Source organism: Melanaphis sacchari, unplaced genomic scaffold, assembly GCF_002803265.2.
Source record: "Melanaphis sacchari strain LSU unplaced genomic scaffold, SCAv2.0 Contig33_pilon_pilon, whole genome shotgun sequence".
Taxonomy (NCBI): domain Eukaryota; kingdom Metazoa; phylum Arthropoda; class Insecta; order Hemiptera; family Aphididae; genus Melanaphis; species Melanaphis sacchari.
Genome location: NW_020271205.1, coordinates 1,710,067 through 1,733,204, shown reverse-complemented (window position 1 = coordinate 1,733,204; position 23,138 = coordinate 1,710,067). Strand labels below are relative to the sequence as shown.

General features: G+C 24.8%; 1 protein-coding gene across 1 annotated transcript; it reads right to left on the bottom strand.

Moving 5' to 3' along the window:
- Positions 1-7,934: 7,934 nt before the first annotated feature.
- LOC112596714 (coiled-coil domain-containing protein 18) lies at positions 7,935-12,327 on the bottom strand. The gene is made up of 10 exons (XM_025342491.1): positions 12,206-12,327; positions 11,480-11,601; positions 10,626-10,772; positions 10,462-10,554; positions 10,216-10,401; positions 10,044-10,159; positions 9,778-9,965; positions 9,165-9,342; positions 8,389-8,689; positions 7,935-8,302 (listed from the first exon to the last, which is right to left on the bottom strand). The coding sequence occupies exons 1-10, from the start codon at positions 12,291-12,293 to the stop codon at positions 8,126-8,128; spliced, it is 1,596 nt and encodes a 531-aa protein (XP_025198276.1). The 5' UTR covers positions 12,294-12,327; the 3' UTR covers positions 7,935-8,125.
- Between the last annotated feature and the right edge of the window lie 10,811 nt (positions 12,328-23,138).

Below are 23,138 nucleotides of genomic sequence, written 5' to 3'. Positions count from 1 at the left end.
TAATATATATTCATAGTTCTAATAATGGTACATTTATTTAATATAAAATTATGGTAAATTTAATTAGAAAAAATTATTTATGATTTAGGGGTGTAATTCAATTGTTTGTACCTATATTGATGGGTTATCTAGTATCATGTAAATATATTTAGTGTAATTTTTACCTATGAAACATTTTTAATTTTAATTGAAGTAAAGAGTTGTATGCGTTAAGACTGAAACATGTGTCCAAAACGTGAAAACGATTATTTCTGGTAGTGGTTTTAAGGTCGTGGCATTCGAGAACTTTAAAAATAAGTGACATTTTTTTTATGGGTAGTTATTATAAAATGTGCTAGTGTTTTGTTTATACATTCTATGGGTTTGAAATTGTGCTGTAGATCTCGAATTTTTTTTTTTTTTAATGCATATGTTTTGTTATGAATTTTATTTCTTATAATATTGAAATTTTCAACATTTAGGGAAATGTCATAAAGATACACTCTCATCCATTTTTAATAATTATTCTTAAGAAACATTTAAATTTGTGATGATTTTTTGATATTTTTCTTTACAAATAATTTCATTCAAAAAGTACAATTTTTTGCCATACTTATTAAGCTCGGTCTATTAGTATTTAAAACAAATAAATATATATTTTTTTGTATGAAGGGATATTTTTTATATTACAGATTTAAGTACAAATACAGTAACTATTTGAAATATCTATTCAATATTAATCAATGTTCTTTTATGTAAAATTATCAATGATTAACTATGTAAATTATCACTGCCATTGAGATGACTGTTAATTATATCATTTAGAATTACAATTTTGATTTGGCTGCCTGAAATTAAAATTTTTAAAATTTTTAATTTTTTTTCGACATAAAGATGATGCATGTTCCTATAATTATTATTTTTCAATAAAAATATATTTTAGTTCTCATACATAGCATGAATTAATCCAAACTCAATATTATCTTTAATAGTTTGTAATGAATTTATTATCTATTTTTAATCATGTATGTTAATTAAGTCTGCAATGTTGCTATATAATTTAGAACGAATTATTTTTATTTTTTTTTTTATTTAGCTCCATCTTAATATTATATTAATTAAAATGTTATACATAGTCATGTAACCTTTTATAGATGAGAGATACTTTTTCAGAACCCAATAAATCTTAATGTGTGATGAAGTATGATTATTTATTTATTATAATAACAATAATTCTTGTCTTTGTATTAAAAAATATTGTTTCAAAGGAATTATGATATTTAATTTTAAAGGAATATTTATTAATTTATAAATATGTATGTATGTTGTATGTATATACATTTATATACATTATTATGTGATTGTATGTATTTTTAATAGAATTTAAGAAAGGCATTTGCGAAATTGAAATACAAGTTTTTTTTTTTATACCTAATGAATTATTCAAACTAAAATAACATATATTTATTCTGTGTTTTATTTATTTCTGAAATATGAGTAAATCAAATAGTGATTTTACGATGTGAAAATATATTTTTTTTACATTAGTAATTGAAAAGTATTAAACAACAATGTTGTTACAACATTATATTCCTGTTTGTAAATGGACAGTTTCTGACTTCTGTATTACTGTATTTTACTTCAGAATAACCAATACAATTTTATAATTCTTTAATTATTTTTAGTTCAATTTTTTCTGTAAAGTTATCATAAAACAGCACTGTTTCTATCGAACTAAACTTATTTTATGTAACATAAAAATAAGGAAACGGATATGATATCTTGATAAATATGTTATTGATTTGTTATTAACAACTAGGTGTATTTTGAAGTCTGAAATTAAACCATTTTCAATATTTACACTTGTTTTAATAAAATATTTTGTGATTAAAATTATTGAATGTAATATATATTCTATACTTACATTATACTTGGTCCTTAAATATTTAGGTATGCATGTACACTATATTATAGGAACATATAATTGAGAAATAAATTAAATTTTAATATAAAAATTGAAGATAGTCTTGACATATCAATAAGTCCTAGGACAAAACTACAAAACTTTTGATTAACGTTTTAGTCGTATACTTTCTTTATTATTATTATGATATAACTTATAAGTATGTAAATTAAAATCTATTATTTTAATTATTTTATGATTTTATATCGATAATGTATACATAATAAACCAAATTCTTAAAAAAAAATGTATCATTTAAATTTATTTTTATCGTAACAATTTTGAATATCATGAATCATGATGTAAACAGTATCCTACTTAATAATAACTTAAGTTTTTCTATCTACTTATATTAAGCTTTTATTTATTTGGCCGTTGACTTACAATATGTGGTCTACCGCAAAAAGTGTTCTACCGGCCGCTGTGCTCCATTTCCGGTAATGTATATTATGTGGTCTACCCAGTGATTTTCGTGCGGCTTCTAATAAAGTCACTGATAAAATAACTTGATTTTTTTTTTTTTAAATTCTATAGATAAAATATATGATCTTACGTGTTTTGCGGCAAAAATACGTAAGCATTAGGTACAGTTGTAGCACATCTCCACTAATATTGCGTTGACGTCTCACGTTTACAAAATATTAATTTATTTGATTATCGTCACTATCGATTGTCTGTCACTACTCATTTAACTCGAACAAATCTCATATCAAACAACGAGAATTTGAGGTGCCATAAATGTGGACATGTAGAGAGGAATTGTAGCAGATCCACCGTATGAATAGGTATAACAACACGACAGTTGCTTACGCCTTCCCTCAAGTCAATCGGTTGGAAAGTTCATCAAGTAACAGTGCGCTGCATTCTCCTACATAGTATATATCTACCTAGGTACATGAATACTCAATATGGTGACATATTTTTTCGATTGACTTCATTAATTTACATAAATATATTCAAAACTAATCGATTTCAGCAGATATATTTGGTAGAATCATTGCAGTTGTCGAGCAAATTCAAGTCCTATAAAGGTAGGTATTGTAAAACGTTAGGCGTCTACATTTGTTTTTTAGAAGTCGGTACTTGTCTACTTAATTAATTATTACGTATACCTATTAGTATTGTACACACCAATTAGGTTTTGGTATAAAACCTGACATACGCTTTTTTCCGTTAAAACATAACGACAATAATATGATATTTAACAACACTTATAATATAAACCTATACAAATATATAATAGATAATATCTCATATAGTCGAATATTGTCGGCGTGAAATTTTTTCCACTATCATGCACGGTCCCCCCACACGACACACATTCATCTAATTTAAACGATTGGTACCTACTGAGAAATGATTGGCATTTTTAGAAGACTAACCATTAATTGCTTATGCCCGTTTTAATTCGTGATGTTTAGTAAATATTAAATTCTACCAAGTACATATTTAGTGAAATTACTTATTAACAACTCTAGTTAACTACATAATTAAGACAAAACTTATTGAACACCGTTAAACTATTATTAGTGACTGTAGTGTATCTACTCGTTATTTGTACGTATAGACGTATAGTAAGTATAAGTCATTTACTAAAATATTATATAATTTATATTATACGGGCGTGTTGTAGGTACGTAGGTACGTATAAAAATGTATACCTAATGCGTGCGCATATTTCAGTATTTGCCGTAGCCAGAAATTTATTTCATGAGGAGGCACTAATTAGTAATTTTACTAATTGAGTAACTACGCCAATGTACGTATACATTATATTTGTAACGACAACCTGTCTTTAAAATATTAGACTAGATTCCATAACATCGTATTATTATTCCATTTATATTATAATACGACTATAAACGCATATAGGTACTCTGCCACACGCTTGGGTCACAATGATAATACATTTAATAATGTTATTATCGATACGATATTATAATAATATTATATGCGCTGGGAATATGGCTCGGTTTCGAATAAATAATAGTAAATCCCGAGGCGTGCCTTAAATTTAATTGAGAACTCGTTATTATAGTATACAGGTGTATATATTGTATTCATAAGTACCTGTAGACTTGTCCAGTGCAGTATACGAATAATATATAATATTATATTATTATGCGTGTGGCGTGTGTGCACCTACTGCGAAATATATATATTTACATTTGCTTCCTACACAGTGTCTATTATAATACTTGCCTGCCATCCTTTGGTCATGAAGCAATAGGTGCGCATGTACATCGTCTCCCGAAGATCCCCGGCAACTGCCAACTCTTCGATGTGATACAACTATCGTACGAATAGAAATCGAGAAATTCAGAGATATAATGTGTTTGCGAATAAAACTTAATTTTTATGCGCAATTGTGTAAGTAAACCTATGCGCATGTTGTACCTACACAATATTACAACCGTGCAGATGTTCTTCCTCTACTTGTTTTAAGATTGTGCGCGCGCGCGCGTGCTTATTGCTTACACAGCGTACGTATAGCCCGTATAGGTATATAATATATTATTACATGGTAACTCCGCTATTGTACTAGTTGATGTCTCCGCGAGGAGGCTTATCGGATATCGAGAGCTTATTGAAAATTTAGCCGAAATAGGTAGTACACATTGTTTTTGCTGTGCCTACAATCGCAATGTAAAAATTTATATAAATAAAAGCTATAGAATAATTTTAATATTTGAAATTTTATCGAGTAGTTGTGAACCTCGTGATTGAACTTTTATTAACACTATCCTATATGTTTTCGGCGTGGGTAAAATGTATACGTATTGAAATGGTCCATAGGTAGGAATGTATCTCGGTTATACTTATCGAATATTTTATGATCGCAAAACATTTGTATTTTTTGGTTTGACTGTAAGCGTTGTATATATCGTATAATAATATAACAAAGATGTAGATCAAATTTGAACTTATTTACCTGCTATTATAAGTAATGGTTGATTATAATTTATGATATGTTTATGATAATCTACAAACTGCCCACTGAATGGTTTAAAGAAACAGTCTTCGTACATCATAAATAAACTTATAAACCGATGGATTTAATTTTTAAAACTCCATGTTTTCGGTCTTGCACACTTTAGAATTATAAAAAAGAGTTTACTTGATTTTTTTGTGCTTCGTTTGTAATTTTAATGTCAACCTCTTCACAGGCTATTTAACTTTTATAGTTATGGTGATGGTGGTACATAATACTAGCTCGCGCGTCACAGAAATCCCAAAACAAACTTATATTCCATTTGTTTTTGCTTTTAATCCCGTTGTATGTACTTAACCGTCTCAACCTTTTCCCGAGCTATAAAACTTTAAAATTAATGGACTGAAATAAATCCCCTGTTACTTTTCTTTGTATTGCCATTATAGGCATCACAATTCGATTTACAGCTATCTGCATTTATTGAACGTTCATGATTTTCTTTGTATAGATCCTCGGAAAGCAAAATATTTGATAGGTATATTTAATCTGTGCAGTTTTAGATATTTATTTTTTATTTTTTTAATGTAAATCTTTCATCATTTATGTTTCTCCTCTGGGACATTTTGTCACAAACATAACACGGGACAATTGTCTTCAAATTATTCATATTTACAAAATTTTTTTGAGTGCTTGATCGATTGCGACTACCTATTTCACGGGGATTTACTATAAGCCTTTATAAAAGCTTTGGGTGCACACAAAACAGAACCAAACGCTTTTATACAAAGTATACTTTTATGATTTGTTCCGGAAATAAACTGTTGGTTATAATATTTTTGTTTCTGTTGTATTTTGTATCATATTGATCGCAATAATAATATAGCCTATAGGTAAAAAGATTTTTATTTTAAGCACGCGATGTATTATGTTTTTTTTTTTTTTTATCATGATGTTACTAGCGCCGCCGTCGTGTTGCACGGTTGAATGCGAATTAAAGTAATTTTCTGGTCTTAACCCGTTAATAGTGGTTTTTTATCCCCCAAAGACTAATTACTTCATGGCCGTATCTTGCACATAATTTTTACCGGCATGAGTGTTTATATAGTTAGTAGAAGGAGAAGAAGGATCATACAAAGATGTTTTACGAAAAAAAAAAATCATACTTGGTACAAAAATAATTTTAAAGATAATTCAGAGGTCTTGGGAAATCGGAACTCCCCGCCATCGGGATACAGCCATGAATCACATTAGTTTTACACGCGTATAAATATTCAAAACTCGTGTGATTTCAACGAAATAATTTCGTATCTAGGTGCATACATAATACATTTATGTGCATACACGAGTTAATGTATACTGTTTGATAGGTATTAGAGACGTGCGGATTATTTCGTGTACCTACTATGTACACGTTACGTCAAAACGGATTAAAATCAATAAAATATACAGAATTTATAAATTATTGTTACGTGTTTGAAGGTGTGTGTATAGCTTAGTAGGTAGTAAATAAAGAAAAAAAATTCAAGTGTACGCGTCGTTCAGATCTAAAACGGTTTAAATGTCCACCATGTGAAGTGAACGTATTGTAATTTATTGATTATCATAATCAAATTTGTCCGTACAATCGTTTTAAATAGATATTACGCCGTAGAAACGATGTGTAATCTGTATAATAATTATTCATCAGTAATTAAACATCGAGGTTTTGTAAAGAGAGAAACAGGATCTATTTGTATTTTCATAAATATTCAAATCACTCAAAAAATAAATTTCAATTAGCTTTACTCTTTAGTTTATTTTTCTCACGGATAAAAAAATTAATACACTAAATATTGTATTTAGTAGTAGTTTTTAATATTATAAATTGTAAAAACTAACAATGTCCAAACATTTTTTATATTTTTAATGTTTTTAAATTTACTAGGTACTTACATATTATATTTTTTTAAATACGGATTTATTTTTTTTCATTATTTTACATAAACTATTATTATTTTAATTAATAAAAACATCAACCATCTTCATGTGGTACACTGATATAAAAACGTATTTTTGTAGATTTCTACAAAACATTTATATTCCGGACAAGTGATTATTATCTCTCCTGTAATAATCGTCTTTAATAGTTAATATCAGTGTTTTAAGACTTCAATTTAGAAATTAATTAATTGAAATAAATTACGGGTAGGTATATCTAATGATACAATATACATGCATTAGGTATTATCTACGATCGTCAATAATGTGTACCTACCTATAAAAGATAAAATACGATGTTAGTACTTTCTAGTTAATCATTTCAACATTTATTTCGATTACAAATGAATTTTTTTTCAGGATTTAAAAAAAAAAAATGTTTTTTGATATAGGTAAAAATAATAATTATTGATAAAATATTAAAAATTATGCTGAAAATGTGAATAACTAAAATGTTGTTAGATCAAATCTAAAATGGCCAAAATTATTAAATAATGAAGAATAAAATGTATGTATTTTTTAATTCTATGATATATAAATCGAATTTTGTGATTAGAAAGCATTGTTTTAGAACTTGCAAAAAATAATTAAAAAAAATGAAATTTGCATTAATATCTATTTTTTATAGACTTATAGACTATAGTTATTAAATACATGGGTAAATTATTATTTTTTTTTTTCAATTTTATTATTTTAATTTATTTATTATTAAAAATGTCAAACTAATTAGCCATACCAGCGACATCGTGTGTTTATTATTATTTTAAATAGTTATAATGCACAAATATTTGTATATTATCTATTGCTTATGAATATTGTAAATTTATAATTGACAATTGATTTGGTTAATTTGCTGTTTTATTTATATTTTTAAAATTGTTTATTTTTTCAGAAATGTTTTCTTAACTCTATCCATAAAACCCACAAACACATTTTTGGTTATCCATATATAATGTCCTCCTATAATAAATCGTATGCCATAATAAATATTATATTTGAGTATAAAAGTGAATTTTATTTTACATTTTTTTGTTATGAAGTTACCTATTACTTTTATTTTGTTTTGTTTTTTAATTTATTGTATTTCAATTACTTATCAGGTGTGTGTCTTATGTTATATATTTATTTCAACTATCTACATTATGTGATACTCGTGACTAATAAATGCTGTAACAAACATGAATAATAGCATCAAATACGCAAAATGCTTTATCACGTTGGTTTTTACAAGTTATATTCTATAATTCTATATAGTCTCAAATTTAGGTAGTTGGTCAAATTTTTTGCGTTGTTCCTTTTGATGTTTTAATTCCCTTTTTTTTACTCTTAGAATCAACCATGATTTGTGCTTGTTTCTTGATTAAATATCTATTGGGAACAGGTTTTTCTTCTTCATCCTTGTTCGCTAATTCTATGACATTGTCTTCCAATGACCACAGTACTGCCACATCCTAATACCACGCAGAATATATTTTTAATATTATGTACCTATGCCTATATTCTTGATTTTTATAGTTTTAAATTAAAATGTACGTACGTTGTTTTTAATCCTTCCATTCACATTACGTTGATCTTTATCTACAGCTCCACGACTTTTTATTACATTCTCATATTTGGTTTGTAAAAGACATATTAACCAATCAGCTTTATCAATACTTGGACATTTATCTGGTACTGGTGCGCTGTCTGCTTCTTTTAATGCAAGGCACATGTCGTATAGTCTTAATAGCGTTGAGTCAATTTGATTTGATAATTCAGACTTGTCTTTTTGTAAGCGTTCGAGTCTATCTGTTTCTTCGATAATTTTAAACTTGAGATTTTCAGTTTCTTCGTCATTCCTGCATAAATAATTGATAATTAATATGAAAAAATTTCAACGGAAAAATCAATTTAGATTTTAGAATGAATTAAGTTAAAATATTCTAACTAATTGCTAGACGAATATTATGTTTGAAAATAATATATTTGTATTAGGTGTATTTCAAAACGACTGTGCCTCATGCATTGAGTTTGAATTAGCCAGTCTGCTTATTTAAAAACGTATAAGCAGATTTAAATTTAATATTCATTTGTTAACACATAATCAATTTATGATTACATTATTTTGATACATAAATAAAGAAAAATCAGGTATAAAAATGTTCTGACATTCTGAGTATTATTTAATTTTCAAAATAAATATTTAATTAATACTTTAGCGAGTGACGACCAAAATAAATTAAGTAATATAAATTTCACAGTCTATTTTGTAATAATTTTATACTTAAAATATTATTTAAAAAGTAAAGACAGATATATTCATGATAAATTTACTGTTCTTTGTCTTGAGCATCGGAGAATCGACATTGTTCAAATTCCTCATTAAGTTGTTGGCATTTGATTTGGAGATCCTTTTTTTGATTTTCAGTATTAGTTTTCAAAGTAGTTAATCTATCTTTAGTTTCTTTTTGTGATACAAACTTTCTTCGTACGTCTTCACTATCAATTGAACCTGAGTCGTTAAGTAAAATTAATAATTTATAAATATATTTATTATTTACTACCAAGCGTTTTAACTTATATCAATAATATTTCATAACGTGAATTAACTTATTTAAATATTACTTTATAGTTTTAAAAATCTAGGAGTTTTGTTATTTAAAATGTTTGTATTTTATTTCAACGTATTCTTAATTAGTAATAGTTTGAGATGAATATTTTCATTTTTTTTTCTTTATTTTCAAAACAATTAAAAAAAACCAAATTAAAAAGGTTTTTACTAAGAATATTTTGATCATATTTTGGTTATTAAGCTCAGCTAGAAATTATATAATTCAATAAAACGATTTATCATTGCTTTCAAAATGAAAGAAACACGCCCTTACATCCACCCATCTCTATTGTACCCACCACTTTTTTCTGTCAGTTTTATTCATACAACCATTACCAGTAACTTGTTTCAGTTTGAAATATGGCATGTCAGTAATTTCTTGACTATCCGATGATCCATTATCTCCAAGCCGCTGTTCTTCCGAAGAACTAGGAATTGAATCTTGATGTGTAGCTCTCTGTCCCGGTGGAAATATTTTTCGTTCCAATTTTTCTAACTCCGTTTTTCTTTCTTCTACTTGTGCTCTATTTACAAACACGTATAATGTTCATATTAAATAATTATTAGATAAATTATCACAGGTGTCACAAAATTTAACTCACCTAATTTGTTCTATTTGTTTCATACGAAATTTCGCTATATTAGCTGCGTTAGTTTCTTTTTTCTGCAATACTGATCTGGTCTTATCCCTTGATTTGATGGCTTCTTCGTTGATTTTCTTAATACAGTAAATTATAAATGTAAATAATTATAGACAGATAAATGAATAATTACTTCTAATCGTTGAATTTCACGTTGTTGTGTTTTTATTGTTTTTTCTAATTTATTCAATGTGGAATCAAACACTACCGAGTCTTCCAAAAGTCGATTTCTTATAGATCTATATTTACGTGTCACATGTGACGCTTCCATTCGACTCATTTCGATTTGATGAGATCGATTTTCAAGTGCCGAAAGCGTCTATGCGTAGGTATATCACTAATTAATTTAGATTTAAAAATTAAGGATATTTTTCAATACTTTTGTCGTATTTGAATCCTTGTCTATATTAGAAACAACCTTTGACCGCCCATCACTCCATTTTCCGAACAAGTCGTTCAATTTGATCCTTTTCTATAACACCACAGTCAAGAAACTTATAAAATTGATAAAGGTTACAACTGGTTATTATACTCTATATCTACCTGTTTGATATCATGTCTAATTAGATCTGTTTTTTTTTTCATGTCGATCAATTTTAAATCCAAAATATCTATTGCTTCGTGATACTTTTTTCTCTTTAAAATTCTGATTTTTTCATGTGGTTTTGCATCTGGTAATGCGTCTACACACTGAAAATATTGAATCATTTGTAAACTTTGTATAAATTAATATTAAAATTTATTTAAATTATTTTTTGTAGAAATACTTGTATTTTATCTTTTTACATCAAAACACATAGTGTTATAAGTTATATGAGATAGCTAGTGACTTCAATTAATTTCAATATTATTATATTAATATCGTTAAATACATTACTTAGTGAATGTGTTTTAAAATAACATGAGATTAAATAAACAATAAATACTATCTTTAAGTTGCAATCTAACATACATTCTGAAATTCATAGATTATTTTTTCTACAAATTGTCAAAAAATAATAGTTAAAAAAAATTATTAAGTAAAGTCTTATTAGTATAGACACTATTGCACTACGGTAATTATATTTGACCTTTATACGAAAAATTAATACACTAGTATAATATTATAATACTATTATCTGCTGATAAAATTTTTGTATAGGTAAATTTATATTTGATGTGCATATAATATTTAAATTGTTATCGCATTATTTTTATTCCGCACGATAAGCAATAAAAATATATTTTAAAATAATAAACCGATTAGAGTTTATATTTTTTCAGTTAACTTAAAACTTTTTAAATATATATATTTTTAATGCATGTTTGACAATATTTTATGCATAAGCGTATTTATATTTTAAGAGTTTTTAAGGAATTTTAGGATTATAATTTTGAGTTATGAGTTTAAGACTTACTGTGGATTCTTGTCTTTTGATTTGGTACATTTCTTTAATGTCACGCTTCAACATTTGAATCTTCTCGTTGTTTTTTTTCTTTTCTTCCTCGCATTCTTCGTATTGGGCTTTTTTTTGTCCTTCTAAAACGTAAATGTTTATATTTTAATACAAAATTCCATATTATGCAATATATTTATTATTTAATATTTTTGATGATTAAAGTTTATATTGTATTTTATTGATAAATTTGTGGTTTGTTGGTTAACATACACACAACTAGCCGGTTCATAATTGGATGAGAAAATTGTATATTGAACAACTATAATGTATTTTTCAATTTATTCTATATTATTTTGAAAACAAGATCTACATTGAAAAATGATAGTGGTTAACCACACATAACTGTAACTGTAGATTTATTGTTAAACAGTAGTCTTGTTCTTCTTATTTAAAATATTCATATATATATTTATATTTTAATATTTTATATAATATATTACATATACATAAAATATATATGTATTGTACATTTTTAAACTTATTAAATAACGACAGTGTGTGATACGTTTTGTGTGTTGAATTAATTTACTTTTGATAAAAATTATCATCATTATTCAGAATATTTTCAATAAAATTAAAATAATTCATTTCTTTATTAACAAGTAATAATACTATATACATTATTTTACATCTATTTTGAATAATAATTACTAATTATAATGGATTGAATGGTATTTTACTTACCAGAAAGTTGAATTTTCTTTTTTAGCTCGTTTATATTTTTTATAAGTTCCTCTGTAGGAACCAATGATTTCTCACGTTTACTTGGCATAATTATTATTTATTTTTTTATATATTATACACATTAAAATAATGTACCACATTCAGTGGCTACATTTCATTTACATAAAAAAAAGACTGCTCGTTCAAGCTTATTTATTTTGGTGCACATGTAGTTTGATCAATAACAAGACTGTAACGAACTATATAATAACCCTTTCTACTTCAGTTTATAGTATCTATATACCTAGTTTTTTTTAGTTTTTTTTTTTTTGGGGGGGGGGGGGAATTAATTGTTTTGATACTCCATTATAGTTTCTCAGAGAATAAAATTTAATAATAATAAACTAACCTACCTAGTTCTTCATAAATTAATCTTACAGCGATTTTAGAATATCAATAATTTATGGTTGCAATTTTTGTTTTTATAAGTGTTTAAGTTTTAAGATTTTAATTTTAATTAAATTAAATATTTAAATCAAAAATACAGCTTGTTTTTAAATTATATTAGTTTTATTATTTTTTTTTTTTTTGTGATTCAAAAAGTATTAATTATAGAAACTTGAACGTTTTTGCTATTACTTATAAGTATAGTTACTTACTGTAATTTTCTAAATTATTATACTAATAACAAATTAACTATATTTAATATAATATTGTTTAAATTGATTAGATGAACTCTAGTCATACCGGAAGACCAAAATCCTCAAAATTTCTTTGAAGTCTAAGCATGAAATAAGTAATTAAGCTTTAAAAATAATTTAAATTGTATATAATGGTACATACGTAGCTAAAAGTATTGTAATTATACCATATGTGAAAATTCACATATCCGATTAACTTTGATTTGGACAGTATATCTATGATTATTTTCTACTTGTTACGCATTATTAATAATATAGTTAGTCAGTTCTTAACTTAACCACTTAATAATTTTTTATATAATTATAATTAAATTACATTGAGTTAAAAGTTAAAAGTTAAAACGATAATATTTACTGATATAAGGTTATAAAATAAATTAAATGCTTAATTTACACAAGGACTTGTTAATAATTTATTTATTTTTTTTTTTTTTTTGATATGTTTTCAAAGATGTTTCATATATTTTATATACATATTTTAAAGATGTGGAAGGATATAAAAGCCAAAAGATAGTATTACAATCATTGAGCGTTTTTTTTACTTGTAGGTAAGTACTCGAGATTCATAAATATTAATACATAGCACGTCCAACATACAAATTATATCTGATATTCTAATCGAGGTGCTGCCGAGGATAAGCACAATAATGTAATGAATAATTGTTGTTTAGAACAAAAAAAAAATAAAATAATAATAGTAATTAAACAATTTGTCATAGTACTATTGAAAAGAAAAACGCCGTTGTTATTTCTTGAAATAAAAATATCCCAGGTATACAGTTTACATATTAAGAGGCTGTTTATTTTAATATGTTTAACCAAAAAATATTATATACACACAATATTTTTGTTTTTTTAGAAAGTACAATATTGACGACATATGTACGTCAAATACGCTTATGTTATTATAACAGTAAAATATGTAAGTACACGTGAATATCATGTGTTAATAATATGGTCTTCGTTTAAGCTGTACTCCCTAAATGAGCTAAGTGAAATAATTGAATATAGTATTACTGTATAAGTAATTTAAATTTTAGTATGCTTATATATGATCTAAAACAATAACATCTGCTTCTGTGACATTAAATAATAAGCGAGTTTTTTTTTTAAATTTTCAACTATAAATGAGGTAAGTATTTATTTAAATTTATAATTAATCATTTCGTCCAGAGCACCGATACAAATAGATTAATAAGTTACAGTAAGTATTAATAACAAACATGTTTACAATATACCTCAAGTCAAATTATAAACTTGAAATTTAAAATTATTTCATAATATGTTAATAAAAATTAAGATAATATACGTTTTATAGTATACTTGTATTCTGTTTATTAATAATTCTTATATTCAGATATCAAAGATAGGTTAGACGAAAAGGTTTTTTATTAAATTCGTAAATAAAATGAGTTTGTAACAGTTGATGATTGGTATTATCAATTAACCTAACCTAATAATTACGTGCTGTAAAAGGAATTTATTTTTTTGAAAGTCTATTATAAATAATTTTAGAATTTAAATTTTTTATTCATTCTCGTTTCTTATACTAGGAATTTAAAATATTATGTTCAAAATTTATAATGATTAATAGCTATGACTTTATGAGTTAAAATTGTATTAATAAATATTAATTAAAATCTTGAAAACTGCAATAGTGACACAAATTTAACTTTATTTGTATATTTGTAAAACAACTGTAAAATATGTTTGCTCCACACGACTCAGATACACTTAAAAATAGTTATATTTTTCATACATAATATAGTAGAAACTATAAAAAATTCACTATTTGAGTAAAAGTATCGTTCGTCAATAGAACATAATTATAACTATTTTTCAAATCTTCTAAGAAATAATAAATTTGTAAAAAATTTAAATTTAGTTGTGAGTAAGGTTATATTTTGTTTTAAAATTTTAAATACTTAATCCCTAATTAATATAATATTATATCTGTACTGATTGTACATAATGTTTCGAGTCCAAATACTTCTGTAAGAGTCCATTGTTGAGATTAACTCGATGACAAGGAAAATATCTACAAGCTACATCAAGCTGTAATAAATATTGTGTGTAACACTTATTCAATTAGTTGTTGTAATTCTGTACGATTAATTAGAAAAAACACTTATAGATCCTGATTCATATTTATAGCAATATTAATTATTTACGTTTAAAAAAATATTTAATACGTATGTTGACCTCATGGTCGGAGTAATCAGCAACTATATGGGACTGCAGCGCCGTTATTTTAGTATCCTCATTCTTTATGAACGTATCACGTGTACAGCACATCAAGTAACATACTAAATTATAATGTATCTATAGTCTATACGTTTATTATATTGTTTTATTTTACTATAATAGTTCGTCATGACTAATCGAATGAGACCGGTTTTAAGATTTAACGATATACGTAATAACATACATGAAATTAAATTTTTTGCCATATACCTAACATCTTTAAATTTGTAATAGAAATATTCAATAACGAAAAAATCTGTTTTTTTTTTTTTGATAATATTTTTTCCATATAAATCATTAATAGGTGGATATATGATTTGTTTTTTAAATTTATTATCTATATTATTTACTTATGTAGTATAATGTAAAATGTAATCATTATCCATTAAAATTTTACATTTGCGCAAGACTTATCATTAAATGACCGCTATGAGTTGTGTCTTATAATTTGTAAGTTGAAAGTAAATAAGAAATATTATTGTATTAAATATGTTGTGTAAAATAAAATCCAATGCGGTTATAACGAAGATTATTTAAGGTTATTTATCGTTGTAATTGTATATTTTTCTTACTGTACTTTTAACGTTTGAAATGCACCATACATATTAATATGTAAATACTTTAATAATTTGATCTTCATTACAAAATAGAAATATGAATACATAATACACATGTTATGTGCCTAGGGGGCATTCAAAATGTAAAAGTATTTCGGAGTCACCTATCGGATATTCTATATCGGACATATTACGTACTTATACAACTGTTTGAAATATTATGAACAATGATACGATTTGAACACGTTTGATATATTGGTCAGTTAAAAACGTAAATATTTATATTATAATGATTTTGTCGAACAATAAAATTAGAAGTGTGTACTTATTTAATACAAATAGTTAAAATAGACTAAACAAATAATAAAAAAAAATTATATCAGGTGTTCAATGTGGATACATTTTAATATACCAGATCACATCATATATACACGGATGATCGGTGATCCGTTTCATAACATGTGTATGTTGACGCCATTTGGGCACCAATGTTTACGTCACGGCTCAAAAGTCAGTCTACACTATTATTAAATGTACATTTTGTGTACAATATAAACTTGTATAGTATTATTTATGAATATGGTTGTCAAATGACTCTGCAAATGTCCTTTATACATACATTTGTTAGGTAGGTAGATAAATATAATAATTGAATTTCTGTAGATTATTAAACGTTAAACTTGCGATATTAGTACCTATTTATAAATGTATGATAATCGTATAATACATATATTAATATTTATTTACACTAACAAAATTCACAATAACCAAAGGAAATAATTCATTGACATAATTTGACATGTGTTTTTATTTGTTTGTGTTCGTTTTAAGTATAGGTTACCTATTACTTACTAAAAACGAAATAAATACCTATATAGTTGTGTCTTCACATCTTATTATACGCAATTTTAAATTACCTTCTATTTTCAAATACCTAAAAACATAATTTAAGTTGGTTATTTAATGTTTTGCATTATTTTTGTAGGCTATATGTATAGCCGTATGGATATTGAGTATGGAATAGTTTGAAAAGATGACTGGTTTTCTTTACATGAAAATGATTACATAAAATCCTTAGGTATAATTTATCAAACCTAATATTTAGAATCGGCAGGTTCTCATAATTTAAAAACGATTGAATTATTTGAATTCACATGTCGGAGTATTTTAGGAACTTAATATCTTTTATTTTTAACGTAATCATATATTTTAACTATCTATATTTTTGTTACAGAAGTAATTGATTATTTACTATTTACTTACTATAGTAAGTTATCTTATAAAAATATTTTTGTAATAGCTTTAAAAGTATAAGTATTAATAGTATTGTAATATATAATAATCTAAGTCTAACAAAATGTTTTGTATGATAATTTGCATTATGATTTATACAAATTTACTTTTTATGCTACTATTATATCTTGATAATTGTAATATTATATTTTTTGAAAAATTTAATTTTTAATCAAAATGAAATAAGGTAAAGTATTTGTAATTTTTATTAAAAAGAATGTGGATATTATAGGTAACCACTGCTTATTCAGTACATTTATTCAAGGCTTAACTTCCATTCATGATATACATAGCACTAAACGTTTAAAAAAGAAAGCAGAGTTCCAATGATTTTCAATTAACCTTAAATCTAATGACAGTTTGACTTTGTCATTTTGATCCAACATGCATTAAAAGTCATCCAACAATTCCTCATTACCCCGATGAACACATTTTATTTGTGCATCAATCAGGATGATAAACACTACATTGAACATCAAACGATGTTTATCGGATCAACTAAAAATGTACCGACGTCTCTTATAAGCTCAATTTATAGTAAGAAAACTACCCGATGTTTATTGTTTTTGGTAATTTAATTTCTGCTCAAGTCAATCACTATGCGCATTGTTGGGCTTAAGAACTATTACTAGATGTTGCGGTTTGATAACTCATGCTATTATCTATATTAAACAATCTATTAAAATGCCTAACAAGATGAAAACCTTGGTTTACTGAGAACAGTTTACAAATCGTTGTCTGGAAAACAAAAACATTTTATCATATATTATTATAAGCACGTAATTGGAAGCTGTGCTCTGTAAAGAATATTCTATTGAATATATTGAATAACTGTTACTATAGTGAATAAAAATAGTTTTTAAACTTCAAAAGTACAAGTATATAATATAATAATGATATAAAAGTATATATTTTAATTCTTTCGTTTTTTTTTCAAATAGAATAAAATTAATTAATAGAAAACTATTATATAGTTATAATGTATTTTTGATTCGAATACTAGGTACGATTTAGGTATACTAAGGGGTTCTTATTTTTCATTTGTAATTTTTTTCAGTATAAATTGGTGTACTAATTAAATTGATTTTTTATTCCTATATAGTCTGCATACATTTATAAATACATATTTAATTTAATTATCTACACAATTTTCGGTGTGACAATGATGAGTGCTAATAAAATAATGAAAAACAATTGTTATTTAATAGTTAAAACTTGTATTATGTTTTTTCATTATATTTCACATGACAAAAAACTAACTATCTTCAATCTGCAGTTACAGATGTCTAAAAGATTTACGTTATTGATAGATTTAATGTTTTGAATATAATTTAATTTAATTATTCATTTGGACTAATTGGTCAAAAAATAAATCAATATAAATTATATATGAATTTTATATTTTTATATTATTTTATAATAAATTATAAATTATATGATTTTTTGAATTCATAAATCATAATCAATAATAACTATACATTATGATTAAACGAATAATAAACATATTTTTGGCTATGTTTTATAATGTTATACAACGCCAATTAAATATAGACATCATCATGAACACTTAAACAAAATATGTTTTATTTAATATTTTAATAATTTTATTTGATTTATAAATATTTATTTTGGGAACAAAAATTAAAAACCACGTTTTTATTTTAGAATACTTATGAAAATGTATATTTTAATATAATATTTTATTAGGTATAATAAATTACATCTAATATTTTATAACTAGTAGATAGTTAAGATTATAATGAGTAATTATTCTTAAAAATATTATTGATTATTATCATAGATTGTAGAACATTTAGTAAAATTGTAACTAAATTATATATTATTAATTACCTATGTATTATTGTTTTATTTTAAAAAGTTAATAGTAGTTTAATTTCAATACTAATCTTGAACTTAAGATAAATTTATCCAAGGACGTAAAACAAAAGTGATTTTTACTATTAATAAAGTACCTAACAAAGAACAACAACTAATTTACAAAAACATCATTTCTTCTGTAGCTAATATATATAATCAATATAAATTTATATTTTATATACATGTCTTTACAATCGATATAAATTGTTAATACGTAATTAAAACAAAAATAAGTCTGTGTAGACAAATATATATTATATGCATGTTTAAATATTTTAAGTTAGATTTAACATTTCACAAGCATTGTTTAAAATTAAAAACATACGAGTTACGACATATAAAGAAATATTATATTTCTGCGGGTATATTTGCTGTCTGTACAAAATATTTATATTTATACAAAGTATGTAGTTATTATAAAATATTTTCATACAACCATATACAGGATTCATAATGGAAACAAAGTATGTACGTTTCTAGTGCAATAAAAATATAACGGTGCCTAAGAACAAAAATAATATATATATTTTGGAAGATAATAACATTAAACTTTGTATGAGTCACAGTACATAGGCACAAAAAAAAAAAAATTTATCATCATTTGGGTACAAAACAAATGGTGTAAAAAGCTTATTATTCATATTATACTAAGGCATTCATTATAGTTGTATGCAACTATGAAAGAATATAATATATTATATAGGTAGTACCTATACTTCGACAATACACTATGTATTGTTCAATAATCGTATTTGTTTAGTTCAATTATTTTCTCAAGAATACGTCAAATCACCGTTCTTGATCAATGCATTTATATTATAAAGAGTCATAAAATTTATAAATTATTTTGAACTTTTAAAATAATGTATCTTGACGTATTGCACCTGTACATTTTTATAGTCATAACTCATAAAGAGCCCACTCTGGATAATGATTTCACAAAAATGACTGGATACCTATAATACATAGGATCCTTAGAGTATGTTTTTAAGTAGTAATAATAATTACAAGATAAAAAAATAAAATAAAAGTGACCCAAGATCGTTATAACTTAAAATTCGTTTTTATATCCGTGTGTGATTATAATGATTACTTTATTTACGAGGCGCATAAACGATAATTAATAACTTTTCAGAAAAAGGAATAGGTACACTTGATAATTAAATGTCACGTTCGTTATAACCGAGCTAGTACTTTTTTTAAACGATTTGATCATAATTGCACAAGATATTATTATAACGTATAATTTTAAGACTAGTCTAAACGATTACTAACATTTTAGCCATGTGTGTATAATGGGGGTGCAATTGTAGTAATGTAAACTCAATTGACCGTATTGTGGTAGTGCGTAGGTAGAAACGTTGAATACTTACCGACCTAAGGATAACTGTTGTATCTTCTAGGTATGTTGGCAGAGGAGCGTTAGCCGGGCACATTACCCATACCGAGTTTATGGTGACATTTTTTACCCAAGTTGAGATACACAATTATAATATCATGTTTGTTGCATAATGAGAATTGAAATTGAAGAAACGAGCGTATATTAAACGAACATTTAAACGAGTATTATATTGTACAATTAAAACGCGGACACAGGTTATTTTCATGAAACTGTCTCCATTACTTATCTCAGTTAATCATTATTCATTATGTATACATGCAAACATGACCGTTTATTATTTATATACAATGTAATCGTATAACATTTCATTTGTACACAAATTGTAATAAATTGTGTTATTCACGGTTATAAAGTTTATTATATTACTTCAAGCGTATAAAACTATACGCATAGCGTGATAACCGCGAATTGGGATAATAATTGAAATATCTATCGATACATATTTATTATACATTTTTATTTAAACTATTATAAACGTATTATTTTCAATATCGTATATTATCAAATTTTATAAAGCTTAAATTAGTTCAATAAACAAAATAAAAGTCAATTATTTATGAGTATATTTTATTTTTAAGATTGAAAATTATGAATAATAGAAATAGTATGGTTGATATATTATGTTAAATAGTTGTTACTTAAAATAATATTATCAAAGTTTAAAAATTTTAATGATGAATACGTTGTTATTAATGTATTGTTTTTATTTGTGTATATAGATAATAATTGGTACTATACATATTATAAAGCAATGGCAAATTTTGTAAATGAAATTATAAAAATTAATAAGGTTAACTTTCGATTAGTATACACGAAAAACATAAATTATAATCATTATTTAACGTGCTAATTTTGAGCATGGTGTTTTCTGACATATTTAGGTAGTTACCTCTACCTATAATTTATGAAACTAAAGTTAAGTATAGATAGTAAAAAATACAAAATATACAATATAATATAAATATAATCAATCAAATGTAATACCAATTTTCAAGTTTCTATCATTCATATATAAATGATATAGATGCCGGTGCGTGAAACATACCTACTGGATAGGTTAGCTAAAGTACATTCGTATCTATTGAATAAAATAAAATAAACTTAAGAAAGAAGTAATTTTTAATATATATTAAAATAAACATTAAAAAAGAAAAAAAATAGTAGATATATAGGTTGTTATAGTTATAGTTAAACTATATTGGCTTTAAATTATATATTTATTATACTCGTATGTGCTAACTGCTAATGAAATATAAATATTTTTTTAAATTAAATTAATGCCATGTCTTAAAATTTTATTATTACTAGTTAAGTATTTAATGTAATTTAATATATATGTTTATATTATATTACTATTACGAAGAAAATAAAACCATCATTTCAATATCATTTAAATTGAATGTATAGGTAATCAAAAACACATTAATGATTATTATAATTAAGTATTTTAGGTATTTAATGAAATTAAAATGTCAACTATGTCGAATAATGATGTAAACTAATTGCTTACTAAATACAAAAGTATGTTAAAATGTTAATAGGAGGAACATAAAAAATGCTATTTAAACCGTGTATAGGTAGGTTCATTAAAATATATTGTAAACAAGTGTATAAGAGTTGTTTTATAATAATTTTAAACTAACTTTAAATCAAATTATATAATGAAATCTTGGGATCAAATTATTAGAAACAATTTAACAAACTTGTAAATATAAAAAAAAATGTAAAATACATTGAAAATAAATGATAAAAAAAAAAAGACTTATGGTTATTATCTAAGAGTAGAACTACGTCAAGCGACCAAGTAAACGTTGTGTCGTTGTGTAATGTTATAATTATAATATGTCTGTAATATAATATCGAAATCGGAGTTTTTTTTAGTACCCGCATTTCCTGTTCCAGATTTTGGGTGCCACAAAAAAATAAAGAGTGTGGTGTGCTCAAATTTCAAATCAGTAAATAAAATTATTTTGTGTCATTCGTGTGCATAATGATAATTAATTTGAATTAAAATTTACAATTAATTGATATCAGATGTGACTAATTATTGTTATTTGTAGGTAGACAGAATAGTTTTTAAAGTAGTTAATATAATTGTACTGTTATAATATTATTGTGTTCGTCGCTTAAAAATTGTAATGAACATTATGAATTACTGAAACATTCAGAATATTATAAATTATAATAGTGATCTGTAATCGAATTTTTATTTTATCTCACTAATTGTATATTCTTAAATTTTGGTTCCATACATGACACATGTATGATTTTACATTAAAAAATATTTATAGGCATTAGACATATTAGTGCATGGCCGCATGGGTCTCACCTAAATAACACAGCTACGGTCACGTATAATGGCTATAACATAATATATTGACAGGTCCTCTCAAAATATACTACAGCCACTATAATATAATATCGATTGCTTTTTTAAAAAGGTGTATTATAAAGTGTAGTGCCATGGGAATTTTTTAAGTAACGTAAACTTTGCTAACACTTCAAAATGATGATACAATATTATAAATATTTAACACCTAATAAAATATTTAATAAATCTATTTAAGCCCGCAGTTAAAGTGGCAGATGACTAGTTTCTTTAAAAAAATTAATATCGGTTAAAAATAATTGTTAATAAAATTGCGTTCTAAATTTTTGCTCATGTGTAATCAAATAATATATTTATTTTGGTAACTGATTACTTTATATTTGAGTTAATTTGACTTAAAAAATGTTCAGCTAATTAATTTTGAACAATTTTATAATTTATTATTAACTTATAATATAAGTTATAGTTTATAAGTTATATAATCCACTTCACAGATATTATGCTACTATGGCTAAAACCATATTATAGTAAAATGTCAAAAATATTTTCA

Coding starts and splice junctions, on each gene's coding strand:
- LOC112596714 (XM_025342491.1), bottom strand. CDS start 12,293: ATGCCAAGTAAACGTGAGAAATCATTGGTTCCTACAGAGGAACTTATA. Junction 10,555..10,625: donor TTAGACATGATATCAAACAG/GTAGATATAGAG, acceptor GTGGTGTTATAG/AAAAGGATCAAATTGAACGA. Junction 9,343..9,777: donor CAAACTGAAACAAGTTACTG/GTAATGGTTGTA, acceptor TTAACGACTCAG/GTTCAATTGATAGTGAAGAC.